The sequence below is a fragment of the Natator depressus genome, chromosome 14 (assembly GCF_965152275.1).
Source record: "Natator depressus isolate rNatDep1 chromosome 14, rNatDep2.hap1, whole genome shotgun sequence".
Classification (NCBI taxonomy): domain Eukaryota; kingdom Metazoa; phylum Chordata; order Testudines; family Cheloniidae; genus Natator; species Natator depressus.
This window is the reverse complement of record NC_134247.1, coordinates 11,019,841-11,034,505: the sequence shown is the minus strand read 5'-3', so window position 1 is coordinate 11,034,505 and position 14,665 is coordinate 11,019,841. Positions and strand designations below refer to the sequence as shown.

General features: G+C 42.1%; 1 protein-coding gene across 1 annotated transcript in view; it reads left to right on the top strand.

The window, feature by feature from the left end:
- TOM1L1 (target of myb1 like 1 membrane trafficking protein) overlaps positions 1–14,665 on the top strand; it is an 87,509-nt gene that overhangs the window by 35,577 nt on the left and 37,267 nt on the right. The window contains exon 2 of the mRNA XM_074971467.1: positions 3,190–3,274. Within this exon, the coding sequence (XP_074827568.1) occupies positions 3,190–3,274 (85 nt within the window). The remainder of the gene's footprint in view (positions 1–3,189; positions 3,275–14,665) is intronic.

The following is a 14,665-nucleotide window of genomic DNA, read 5'->3' as shown; positions in this document are numbered from 1 at the left end:
GACAGGCATGAACTCACAATGAAGAAATTATGAGTAACAAGCCTTTGCCAGCGTCTCTGTGCTTGCAGCCTTGTTCCCCAGGGACTCAGAAAATTGATGATAGATGCACAATATCTTGTTGTCCATGGGTGGTTAGAGAATTCCAGATTGAAAGGGGTTGGGGGTACTTCTGCCTGCCAGATGAAATGTTAGCTATAGCTCAGTATATTTGTGTGTAGTGGTGGAAAACATGATTTATCTGCGACATCAGGAATAACATTGCTTTGCGTTAACCGTACCAGTGTTATGAGGTTAGGCTGTGCTACTGTGTCGATGCATGTACTGTATATTTCTGTGTCTATGCACAGTAACAAAACTACAATAGTTGCAAACTCCTTAAAACCTTGCTCGGAGAAACATTTAAAAGCCCATAGTAAAAGTTTATTTTATATTTTAAAAAATTCACTTGGCCCCGGTGAATCTGCATTTTGATAAACCCCAGAATGATTGAACCAGAGTCTCGGGTGATGTAAATTGGTGTAGCACTATGTAAATCAATAAGGACAACCCAGTGATTAGGCTGCTTATCTGGGATGCGGGAGACCTGGGTTCCATTTGCTGCTCCCCCACTGGCTTCCACAGGCAAGGTCACTTAGATCTGGCTTCTCCAAGGTATTTAGCTGCCTAACACTAACTAAATAACTTTGAGGATTGGACCTTAGTCTCTTATTCCCTGTATCGCAGGGGTGTTCTGAGGATAAATACATTAAAGATTATGAGGCACTCGGGTACAGCAGTAATGGAGGCCATATAAGTACCTAAGGTAAACAGATGCTCCTATTTATACCAGCTTGGGACCTGGGCCATTGTATGTTTGGAATCTCCAAAGTGTATTAAGTGCATTAGACATTAATAAAGTGGAAAGGTCCCTGTTCTTTGTTTACAACCTACAATGTGATCCACGCAGATAGACCTGTGAAGAGCCCCACTGACTTCAGTGTGTATCTGTAGGGACATAAAGGTTTGCCATACAGATCAGATTGCAGAATTGTCACCCTGATAGTCACCAAGCAGATGGGGGAATAGGATGCCATATAAGTAAATGACTAATCCTGTAGTTTCATGTATTAGTAAATGATTGTGTGTGTTTACAGTGGGGTACAGGACAAGGGATTAATAGGTGTTATGGAAGAAGACTAGATCTCATTCCAGTTATAGGAGACCATGTGAGGGGACTAAAATAAATGAGAAATCACTGGTGGCCTTTCTTTGGAAAAAGGAGAAATAAGCATAAGTAGTACAGTGTCTCTCCATAATGTCTCAGAATTCTTATATACAATTCCCATGCTTTGTACTTGTGGGATAATGCTCTGTAAAGTACTCTCCGAGAACTGAAAGTCATTTGCTTTCTGTTATCCTTGATGTTGAAATCACTTTCTCCAATCTACTTTTCTTCTAGATTTTGGGTCTGTATCCAAGGTCAGGAATTGATATTCATTCTGGCTAGCCAGAAATATCTTGTAACATAAAATCTCACTTTGAGGAAAATGTGGCAATTTACAGTTGAGTTACTTATTGTCAAATATCTCAAAAGCTCCTCTAAATAGGACAGCTGCAAGACAAGTTATTTATCAACAGTGAACTTGTCTACACAGTGCCTTAGTCCACATTTGCAGGGATAAATAGTAAAGTCTATTGGGCATCCATGCGTTGTGCACCATCTGGCCCATGTGGACCCTGCTGACAGGTACTGAAAGTTCCCTTATGTGCATTAATGTAGTCCCTTTTCAAACAGTACTGCATTAACCCTTCACAATGTCAGTGATGCATTTCAGAAAGCATCAGTGCAAGGCCAAGGAAGATGATCCTTACAAGCTGAGAAGGGTCAGGAGTAAAGAGTTGCGCTGAGTTTTGTGTTTCTCTCTGGATGCTACTACATTTCAATAGTCTGTCTGCTCACAAGATAACAGGTTGCTTAACTGGTTACAAACTCAGCTAACAGGTCTAGTGAAGACAGATTCTTCGCATTATCAAACTCAGTGCAAAGCAAGCCAACAGATTAAGTACTTCTGATAGGCCCTTGCTCACAACCAGCTTCCCAACATACAGTTCAACTAGGATGACCAGATTTCCTGATTTTATAGGGACCGTCCTGATATTTGGGGCTTTCTTATATAGGTGCCTATTGCCCCCCCCACCCATCCCGATTTTTCATCCTTGCTATCTGGTCACCCTAAATTCAACTCATCTTGGTCATCAATTACTGATCACCACAAGGTCTTGTATATGCTAGATTAGTTTTTCAGCAAAGATTTCCCACTGTTGCTAACACAAGAGCTGAGATTTCCAAAGCTGCCTGTGGGATCTGGACAAAGCCACTGAGTAACTGTGGAACTATCCGCCAAGTTTCCTGCAGTATTTAACACTGTGCTATTTAGATCTAAGGAGGGTTAGATGACAGAGTTAAAAAAATACTGGCAGCCACAGGAGCCTCATGTATTCTTCCGCTCCCTATGTTAATACCCCTCAGGGGGACTGCATTGGTGGGAAATGTTTGCCAAAAACCTTAGTGTAAGGAATACACTGAACTGAGACTCAGTGAACCCTCTGCCTTGAATTTCATCACAGCCACAGAAAATATTTTCTTAGTGCTCCACCCTGGTATCAGCACATGGCAGCATCTGCAGGTTTCATTCCTCTCTGAACTTACTTTGCAAAGGGCTTACACTCAAGAATGCAGGCAGCTGTGCAAACCGGTCAGCTGTACAGATGAGACAGGCATCCAGCTAGCTGCAGTGCACAGTTAGAAGCTGTGCACCCTGGGAAATATCTGAGTTCCCCCTTCTACAGGCTAGTTCAGGCTTAACATGTCATGGAAGTGACACTGCCATAAATCCTCCATTAAGGTGACATGCATTAATCTATTAACACCAACTGCGTGGAAGCCCACAAGCCAGAGTAAAGTGCTGGACAGAGAGAGCTAACAACAGAGAAATGCGGTAGAAGGAAGATGGAATCCTAATACTTCCTCCCCTATAAAGAATGCTTTGCCCCAACTCTGAACAGACTTTGGTTCTTTGTTTTTTCTGGGAAGCCAGTAGGTGAACGGTTGCCCCCGTTAGGGAAAGGGGAAGAAGGAAATTCAGTGCCTTTTTTTACCGGTGTTACAGTAGGAGAGTTGCTGCTGCACTCACTTTTTCTCCTCTGCAGGCGCAGTACAGCAGACAACAGATGGATCAGTCATATAAGTACTGGAGAAGAGAGAAGCCTCCAGGCAGCATAGAATCAGAGAAAGGTAGGGCTGGAAGGAGATCCTGTGCTGAGGGAGGACCAAGTGTACCCAAACCATCCCTGACAGGTCTTTGCTGTAACCTGGTCTTAAAAATCTCGAGTGAAAGGGATTCCATACCCTTACGTTTTTTTTAATATTTAACCTAAATCTCCCTTGCTGCAAACTAAGCAAGTGACTGCTTGTCCTCTCTTTGGCAGACTTGAATTCGGGTTTTTTACATCTGATGGGTCAAGGCGTCAATGTGGCGGGGGGGAGGGGGGGATTGACTGTAGATGTTGTCTATTGTGGGCTGTGCTGGCTAGTCTTTTGTTTCACAGTGCAGCATGCACCCAGATACAGTAACACTGTCCATAAAATAAATGGCCAGTTATTTTGCTTATCTCTGCTCTGCACAAGGTTTTGCGAAACTAAAAGGACCTATGAAAATACTGGAACTTTTTCTTGCCTAGAAGTGAGATGGGCACAAAATTTCACAAAATACGTTGTGGCTCCTTTAAGAGTATAAACTCATGGACCTCTTTATCTTTAAAAAGTGTGTGAGAGAGAATCTATGTTAATATTTTGGATGGCTAGTTAAACTGGATTTTCTGAAGAAATGTCACCCTGCCCTCTTCTGTGCAGTACACTGAATGGTACGATGTACAGTATTCATTGCAGAACAGCTAAGCATGCATGAGTCATTTGTTTGATCGTTTCTGAGTTTTTATGCCAGGCACCTGCCTTTTAATTTGCTCCGACCAACCTGAAACATCTGTCAACTTTTTCCCCGTGAATTAATAACTCTGTAATTAAAATCCATCAGACAGCTCAACTGAGACTTTTGGTTAATTAGGGCAGGATAGAGCCCCGGGAGCAGCAAGGCATTACATTAGCTAGAAAGGGCATGGATTTGAACTGGGGTTCGAAAGGTGACAAGGAGCTTAACCACCCAGTATATAACTTAACCACCCAGCTCTCTCAGTTTGGTCAATTTGCTCAAATATCCAATATGTTGTTTTCATGGGCAACCAGAGAATCTGTTTAATGAGGACACGGTGCTTGAGAATTATTTTCCTTAACGTTTCCTTTAAAAGATACTGGTGGGCTTTTTTTATTTTCCCAAATATGACATAAAAAAGAAGAGAACTCATTAGTGCTAACCTAAGCTCTTGCTTGGAGCTGCTCTGCAAGGTGGTTGAAATATTATCGATAGCAACATGACCTTCTCAATATAAGGCCATACCTGCTGCTGCTGTATAGGGTTTATGAGGATTTCAGTCTCTTTCAGGGCTGTTTTCCACACTGATAATTATAGAGAATATCACAATGAGAAAGTCCCTTGTCGGAATTGAAAATTATATGTAGACTCCTTCAGTTCCTAAAGGTCTTCAGAGGATTTCCCAAACTATATGCTTGGCAAAGGAGTTAACGAAATATTGAAAAAGAGGCAGACCGCTGTATCAGACTTCAGGAAAACTGTAGATGCCAAGGTCTATCTAAAGACTTCATCTCTGGTCCAGCATAACTGGAATAAAAAACCACGCTGATTAATAACACAGTGTCTCTTTAAGGCTGTTCATGGGAGGTGAGGAAATCTGTACTGCGGCAAGGAATGAGATATGAAAGGTGTCTCTTTAAAGCTGTCCATGGGAGGTGAGGAAATCTGTACTGCAGCAAGGAATGAGATATGAAAGGTTTTCATCATTAACTTTAATAGAGTTGACAAGCAGATTAAACTAGACTTGTAGCACTTGGAGTTATATATACCCCATATGGAATCCTGATGTCTTACTGCGTGGCACAGTGGAACTCCTGAGAGAGACTCTGTAGGTGGGATTAGATCAAGCTAGTATAACTTAGAAAGGAGTTCCTCTTTAAATTGGACACTTGCATTTTGTTTAACATTTTATTTTACCACTGGCCAAATGAACCCAGGATCTCCCTAGAATGAAAGCTTTTTCATAGCTTCTAATTTAAAAGGCTCTTTTGCCAGTTCAGACATCCCCTTTGACAATTTAAAAAGGTACCAGTTATCTGTTGTTTTCCTCCACAGACAAGATGGCAGAAAAAGGCAAGAACTGTCTGGTACTAGTATTCGCACACTACCTAGCCCAGTGGGGCCATGATCTTGGTTACAGCATCTCTGCTACAGCCTCTGTGATACAAATATGATGCCATCAGTGCTTTCCGTTACTTTCAGTCCCGAAAGACTTCACATCCCCCAGTGCTGTGATCTATGCCCTCCCTTACAGAATGCTTTGCACTGGATAACACTGAGTTCCTCCCTTCAAGCTAGGCAGGCAGCATTTTTAAGGCTAAAGACCTGTGCCTGGACCACAGTGTTTAAATGATAAACTCCAGCACGCCATTGCTGCTTTACTGGAACCCGTTTGCAGTAAATCAGGTGTATCAATAAAGGTGACCAAGTTCAGTTAGTTAAGCAAGACTGCCCTCTACTGGGCATAACTAAACATAACCATCCCTTTATCCCACAAAACATTTTGTCCTCTTCCTATATTGCAAATTAAACGTGCCATTAATTAATTTTAAAAAAATATTAACAGACAGACACTCAGGGACTGCTCCACAGTCTGAGAGATTGGATTCCAAATCAGACAAACATTAAATTAATTTACCCAAAGGCCTCCTGATTAGGCTTGCTGTTATCTGAATGCAATGAGCTAATGGAGATTATGCAAAGGGGATTTGATCTAGTCTTTTAGCTGTTTGTTGGAGTTCAGCTACCAGCACAGACCATAACAAGCCTCTGTCTTAGCTACAGTGAGATTTCTGTTGATTGTATTTTTGTTGCACTTAATAACAAGGAAGAAATAGAAATTGACTTTCAATGAAGACAAAGACAACTCGGGGAGGGGGAGGGATACTTATGACCCCAGCAAATCTCAGTTTAAAAACGGATCCCTCCCAAAATATCAGGCTTAACCCTGTTGTAAACGGTGCCAGAAATCATCATTGTGATGTATTATTTTCATATAAAATATCACTGGTTGTTCAAGTAAATTACCTAATGTGTGTGTGTGTGTGTGTGTATATAAGCCTTTGGAAAGTGCTTGAAGACTAAAACAGATAAAGGCACTTCTCATTAATTAATTTATTTAAAAATCGGAGCTATTCTAAACTGCTAGGCCTAGTCTACACTAGAAACTTTTGCAGTCACAGCTGTGTCATTTAGGGGTGCAGTTATTTTTACTGACATAGCCATGCCAGTATAAGCCAAAATGTAAATGCAGTTATGCCAGCAAAACTGTACATATGCTGGTATAGCTTATGCCAGCTCAGGGAATCAGCATAAACTACCGCAGCATACACACCTTTTTGCCAGTATAGTTCCGTTCACACACAAAAGTGCTTTACCGATATGCTAGCAAAGTACTCCTGGTGTAGACAAGGTCCTTTTATCCAGTGGCTCTCAACCTTTCCAGATGACTGTACCCCTTTTAGGAGTCTGATTTCTCTTGCGTACCCCAAGTTACACTTCACTTAAAAATGACTTGCTTACAAAATCAGACATAAAAATACAAAAGTGTCACAGCACACTAGTACTGAAAAATTGCTGGCTTTCTCATTTTTACCATATAATTATAAAATAAATCAGTTGGAATAGAAATATTGTACTTACATTTCAGCGTATAGTATATAGAGCAGTATAAATAAGTCATATGCAATTTTAGTTTGTACTGACTTCGCTAGTGCTTTTTATGTTGCCTTTTGTAAAACAAGGCAAATATCTAGATGAGTTGATGTACCTCCTGGAAGGCCTCTGCGTACCCCGAGAGGTACGTGTCTGACACTGCACCCTATATTCTTCATAGGTATATTATTATGATATGATTATGGCATAATTATGATGCATTTTGTACAAGACGGTCATGTAAGGTGTCATTGGAAAAGTTATGATTTGCTGAATATGATTATCCTATTTTTATGCATGTATCATTTTTGTATCTGAAGTTATGAATATTGACTAGGAATCTGTATTTCAAATGTTGTTACACCTGGGTGACACCCACTAGGCAAGATGCTTTCAGTCTAGATAGTGGGTGCGGAAGGGCCTATTCAGGGCAATAAGCCATTTGGAAAAACAATAGGCCTTAGGAAAAGCTTATCCCACACCTTGTGAGCCTTCCTGAGAATGCTACAGACAGCCTGTAAGTAACGGCTGCTATGACTTTAGAACGACTTGTGACCAGGCCACATGATTCTGGACTCCATCTTGGGGTGTCAGTATTTTTCCACAAACTGGTCTGGGAACCAAGCATTGAAACGAAGGGTTCCCACCATATGCTAAAGCTATATAAGGCAGGGAGTTACATCATCTGGGGTTCTTCACTCCCCACACAAGAAGACTCCTGGAAACACCTGAGGAAAAAAGACTGACCTTGGGGAAGTGCTGGACCCAGGCTAAAGGGATTTCTAGCCTGTGTATGAAAGACCTGGGGATTCCAAGCTGTAAATCAAGTGCAGCTTGCCCTTTCAGAATTTGCAGCCTGCTTGTATCATTTCTCAGGGTGAGAATCTGCTAATTCATATCCAATCTATTTAGCATATTAAGGTTAGTGTGCTTTTTTTGTTTATTTGCTAGGTAATCTGCTTTAATCTGTTTGCTCTCACTTATAATCGCTTAAAATCTATTTTTGTAGTTGTTAAATGTATTTTATGTTTTAATCCAAACCAGTGAGCTTTGACTGGAGTGCTTGGGGAAAATCTATTCTTGGTCACCACAAGTGTGCATTGCTCTCTTCACATTGAGGGAGAGGCGGACCGGGTATATACTAGCCAGATTTGACCAGGGCAGGACGTTCCTGCTCTGCGGTCATAGGCTGGGAAGCTGGTGGTTAGAGAGCCTGCGTGTAACTGCAGATGGGTGTGTCCCTACCTGTGTGAATGCTGGTGAAAGTGCAGGATGGAGGGCTTTGCAGCTTGTCACAGCAGTACTGTGTGAGAGGGAGCCCAGGCTGGTGCATCAGGGGGCTAAGTGGTACCCCAGTTCCAGACGGCACCCCGAGGGGAACCCATCACATTGTGTACCGCTGGTTGAAAACCGCTGCTCTTATCCATTTCCTCTCTCACAAGGATCTCAAAGCATTCTGCAAACAATCAATTAGCTAGCCTCCCAACATCCCTGCAGGGGATGGGCATTGTGAGACTCATTTTGCAGATGGGAAAACTGAAGTCCAGAGGGTCATTATTCGAAAGTGCCTCAGCACTAGACTTCCATAGAAATCAATGGGCAATAGGAACGGAGAGGCTTCTGAGAATCCCAGTAGTAGAGGCAGATTTTCCAAGGTCCCTAAAAATGTTGCTAGGCAGTTTTTAAAAGTGCCTAAGCAAGGGTAAGTGCCTGCCTATCATGGAAATCATGCTGGAAAATGGGACTGAGGCACGTTTGGTAATTTTACTGAGGGACTGTCATAGAATCATAGGCTATGTCTACCCTTGGAGCTGGGGCAGTGATCGCAGCTCAAGGCACCGTACCCCTGCTAGCACTCATCAAGCTAGCGCATTAAAAATAGTAGGGTAGCAGCAAATGGCAACATAGGGTAGCTGTCCCGAGTACATACTCATGGGGTCCGGGCAGGCTTATACTCAGGGCAGCTAGCCCATGCAGCTAGCTTACCATTGCCCATGCTACTGTGGCTACACTATTTTAGCAAGCTAGCTGTCGTTGAGCGAGCGTGAGTATGTCTGCGTAAGCTGGGAATCCCACCCCATCTCTAAGTGTAGCCATAGAGTGAGTCGATGGTGAAGCCAGGTTACTGCTCTAGGCACTTGAGTACACTGCAGATTATCATTAATTATTTGTATTACACAAGTATCGACAGTCCCCAACTGAGACTGGGGCTGCATTTGTGCTAGGCACCAAGTCGTAGTAAAAGACAGTCTCTACCCAGAAGAGCTTACAATCTAAAGAGACAACCCAGACTAACAGTGGGAGAAAGGAACGTAGCTGGGTTTTTCCGGTTTTGGTTTATTGTTTTTTGTTCTTCCCCTGCCCCCTTTTTGGTGATAAAGAGGAAAAAGGGGGAACAGGAAGAGAAGGAGGGTAGGGAAAGGAAACCAGGAAACTGAGGAAGCAAAACACAAACAAAAGTGTTTTCAATAATGTAGGGTTGGGGTTTTTTTCCAAGAAGTGTTGAATAAATGTAAAATCCTTTCATCCTGAATCCTGTGAAATGAAAACAATATAAATGTTTTGTGCTATTTTCCAGGGGCACCATTTCAGATATTGGTATGGGGGGACTGGCAACTTTAACTGTGATTCCAGGGGTTACTTGGGCAGCTGAAGACTCTTGGGTTTGTTTTTTTTTTCAGATGACTTCGATATACTGCTCCAGTCAGATAATGATTTCTAATTCCTATATAAAGAAAGAAAATTAAACAAATATAAGACCCACTCAGCTCTAATACAAACATGTTCTGACATCTTGTGTCAATTCACTTAAGGGACACTGGTTAGGTTTAAAATTTTAATGTATATTCTTACTTTGTTCCTAATTCTTGAGTCCAACAACTGAAACAATTGTAGAAAAATCTAGATGACTTTCTATCACTTTTCTGTAGATCCTCAAGCTTGGAATGGATCATTTAGCTTTTGGAAACACCCTACTAGGGCAAGGCCTCATGAGTTTATACTGCACCTGCCTGAGGCTCTAGGGGTGTTACCCCACCACAAATAATAGAGTAAAAACTGACTTTAATCAGGAATAAAACTGACACTTTCAAGTCCCTTTAATAGTATTGAGAAAATCATGATATTGGCTTTAAAATAAAGAGATTATGTAAAAATAATAGATTTGGTGTTCTTTTTATTTGCCTTCTGCTTTTTGAGCCTTTAGGGTGCACTGGGGTCACATTTTGAAGCTTTCTCCACAGCCACAAGGGCTAGAAACTTCATTTTTCTTTAAGAATGAAGGCTGAAATCATTGCATATCCACTTGACTCCAGGAGCTGGGGCTTTAAGGAAAACAGTAATTATCATGAGACTCGTGACAAAATCGTAAGAATTGGCAACACTGCTGTTTCACTTCTGTTTAAAAGCTAGTTACTTTCCACACTACAGTGATTGGTTTAAAATATTCTCCTGTGAAAACTGCAATTCAAACACCAAGAAATTTCCCACATTTTAAAGTTGAGAAAAAAACTGAGACTTATGAGGTATATCAGGGCCACTGCAGGTAGGAAAGGAAAATAAACAGGCCTGGGAGCTCTGGGCAGCTCTTCCTCTTGAAAGAAAGTTGGAGGGTCAAATCCTCTAGTCCTTAATCAAGTAAAACGTCTATTGCCATCCGTGCCTCCACTCATAGATATTAACATCACAGTGAACATGTGATAACATGTGTGGTCAGTAACTATACACTTCATACTTATATATCTGAGCCATCTTATCCAGAGTTACACATCTTATATGCATTGGCTCAGAGACTACATTTTCTGGCATATTCTGAACAGTGCTGAACACACAGATGGTGCCCAGTGAATAATACAAATCATGACAATAATCGTCGACTTTATGGACTTTGTGGATGCAATTTCTGTTCTTTCTTCTGGAATTGTCCTGAATACAGCTGAAACCCTTAGAATTTGAGGTATAATCAGATCTATACTCACACAACACTTTCTCAAACTCAGAAGAAAAAATGACAAAACAAAATGGTTTTCAGTTAAAATCTAAAACTGCACAGCAGCCATTGTTGTGCAACCCAGCCTGGGGCAGAACCTGCCACCCATTGGAGGTTAAGTGTTCTCCTCTCATCTGACTCTCATTCTCTTTCTTTCTTCATCCTTCCTGACCTCTGTGCTGCTTTTGATACGGTCAACAATGACATCGTTCCCAATCATCTCGGACCAATTGCTGGAGTCTCAGAGAACTGGCCTTCTTGGTTTTGCTCCCATCTAAATCAGAGGCCTCTTTTTTGCAGCATGCAGCAGAGAGAAAGGCTGGTCCAGTGGATAGGGAGCTAGTCCTGAGAGACCTGAGTTCTACTCCCCCACCATGGATTTCTTCTTTGACCTCAGGTCAATGCATTAGGGACACAGTTTCAAAGGTTTTTAGGCACCCAAAGATTCAGCTAGGCATCTGGTGGGGTTCACAAAGCACCTAACCTTCTAGGCGCTTTTGAAAATCCCACTAGGTGCCTAAATACTTTGAAAATGTGGCCTTTAGTCTGTGTGTGCCTCAGCGCCCCATCTGTAAAATGGGAATAACAGCACTGCTCTACCTCAGTGTGGGGCTGTGATGGGGCTACATAAGTACCACAGGTAGAATGGGAACTTCTCTGTACCACTGCTATCCCTTCCCTGGGTTTTGGCCTCTTCTTTTCATCTATGCCCCTCACATCTCCCTCTTTTCTGAATGTAAACTTGGCTCCGAAGGCTTAGCAGTATTTCTTCTGAGTCCCCTGCAGACTCAGGAGATGGTGGTGGTGTGTGTGTGTGTGTGGGCCGGGGGGAAGGGGAGGTTTCTTCAACATACCCCATCCCCTGCAGTGGGGTTCCTGTTTTACAGGTTCATCTAACAACTTCCAGATCCTTAATTTAATTACCAGCCTTTTCTTATCTTAATCACCCTGCCTCTGTTTGTAAATAAAACACTGACTCCCTGCCCCAGGGGCACAAACTGGGAGAAGCACCTTTCTGCAGAACTCATATTCCTCACCAATGTGGTGTAGTTAAGAGCTCCACCTGGGAGCACACCTCCTGTATGAAACTTGGGGGAGGGAGCCCCCCCAAAATGGGACCCCTGCTATTTTCCCCCTCCATTTTTGGTCTTCTCTTATCAGCAGTCACTCTTGCATAGCAAGATAACCACCTACCTTCTCAAAGGGGCCATGAAACATGTGCCAGATCATCTCAATTGGCAGAAACTGCTCTTTGGCTTGCTTTAACCATCTGCCCCTAGCAAGACTCTATCAACACACAGTTCCAGGCTATAGGCATGTGCTAGGAAATGCATCTATGGTGCCACATGGGAGTTGTAGTCCGGGTGCTGTTTGTCCCTATTGTCATTCTATGGACTGAGCTCACTGGCTGCACTACATCTCCCATTGTGCACCACCTCCCCATGGAACAGCCTAGGGCAGTGGTTCTCAACCAGGGGTACATGTACCACTGGACTACACAGAGGTCTTCCAGGGGATGCATCATCTCATCTAGATATTTGCCTAGTTTTACAATAGGCTACATCAAAAGCACTAGAAAAATCAGTACAAACTAAAATTTTATACAATGACTTGTTTATACGGCTCTATATACCATACACTGCATGTAAGTACAGTATTTATATTCCAATTGATTTATTTGATAATTATATGATAAAAATGAGAAAACAAGCAACTTTTCAATCATACTCTGCCATGCCACTTTCGTATTGTCTGATTTTGTAAGCAAGTAGTTTTTAAGTGAGGTGAAACTTGGGAGTATGCAAGACAAATCAGACACCTGAAAGGGGTACAGTAGTCTGGAAAGGTGGGGAACCACTAGCCTAGGAGATGTAGTCCTCAGGGAGCCCAGCCTATAATGGAGGATGAGAGTGAACTACAAATCCCATGAGGCACCACAAAATTTAATGTTTTCTGCTGAAATTATTTAGTTTTTAGCTGAAATTTTCCATGGGGGAAAAATAGTTTCTGACTAGATTCACGGGGAAAGGCCCAGTCCTATAAACAGCTGCATACTTAATTGTTCTTGTAAGTAGTTCCAGTCATTAACTCCACTGGGATTATGCACATGAGTGAAGAGTCTCACATGCATAAGTATTTGGACCATCAATCTGTGAGTTTACAGGAGCTGCATACTGTGCCCCAACGTGATAGGGAAAACAGTGCAAATATCAGTCTAACCATATGAACCTATCCTGGCACATGTCATTTTGGGCATAATCTGGAATCAGCTAATTAGTGGCTACCACCCAGGGGTGGGGTGGGGAGGGATTGTACTCTGCCAGCTCAGTAGAATGTGTTGCCCCTTCTCTGATCCCCCACTGAATAAGCAACTGAGATGAGCTGCTTTAGATATAAGGATAATGAAAGAACTTTCAATCAGGCTGCACGTTAGGATTAAAGTGACAGACCAGCGACTACATGTGTAAACTGAGAGGCAGCATGATCAATAAGCAGAGTGTTACCTATGACAAAGGAGACTTCGGGTCCCTCGGTTCTATTCTTGGCTCTGCTGCTGACCCTCTCTCTCCCGGGACCTCTGTTTCCTCTCACTCTTTGTCCCCCTTGTCTATTTACACTATGTGGAGCTGGGTGAGAAACATTTTTCCCATCTTGGAAAAGTTTTGAGATTTTTGACATTTTCCCTCCATCTCTAATTAGGATAAAGAGTCAAAAATTCAAAAATGTTCATAGAACTGAAATCCCACAATATTTTGTTTTAGAAACCCCAAAATGTGATGTTTCCAAAATGAAATATGCTCTCTGGGTTCCTCAGATTGTCAAATTAACCAGTCTGGTTAGGTTTCCCACTGCTATTGAGTGCTGGGCAGCGGTGAAAGTAACACAAATTATGTCAACTTCAGACAGCAGCTGCCAGGTTTTCAGGATCCCTGGCTCCGGAGCAGTCAGCCTGATGTGGCGCTGGGGACCCTGGAAGCCTGATAAGCTCTGTGTCCTAAATAGCTTTCCTGGGAGCATCAACTCCCAAGCCTGGGACTTCTAGTGCACCTGGTAGAGTCCTGCCTGGAGTCCTTTGGAAGCTCATCAGAATTGAACCACTTCTGCAAAACGTTCCAAATTCAAATCAGCAAATTTCAATGAAAAAAATGGTTCATCAGAATTGTTCTGACCCCAGCATTGTAAGCTTTCTGGGACAGAGTCTAACTCTTGCTAGCTGTTTGTACAGGGCCTAGCATAGTGAGTTCAGTTGGGGCCTCTAGGTCCTACCATAAATAAAATAAGAAGATCCCAAATTTGTATTTCAAACAAGGGATCTATAACTAAGAAACTAGACAAGATTCTATATGATGTTGAGACTTTAAATGAAAAGCCCCCAACATAATCAAATAACAAGTAAAATATACGTATACAAAATTGGGAATCAGCTGATCAACTCTAATCTGGAATGAAACCACAACAAGAAGAACATGTAATTAGCACCACCCACTTATAATAAATAAGTATGTGTGTGAGGGAGAGACAAACAGCTGGCACATGATCTAATTAAAATGTGTACAGATAATTTCCAGCAGTAGACCATTCTTGTGACAATAAATCCTACACTTATTTTCGAGCAACTAACTTAATGTAATCCATACAGAAAATGTATGCCCTTCTGCAGCCCTCATGTTAAGGTTAGCCAGCAGATGGAGCCACTGAGTCACACAAAATGCAAAAAAAAAGTCAAATGAGTAGTCTACAGAGATAGCTAGCAATCAGGTCAAGATGGCTTTGT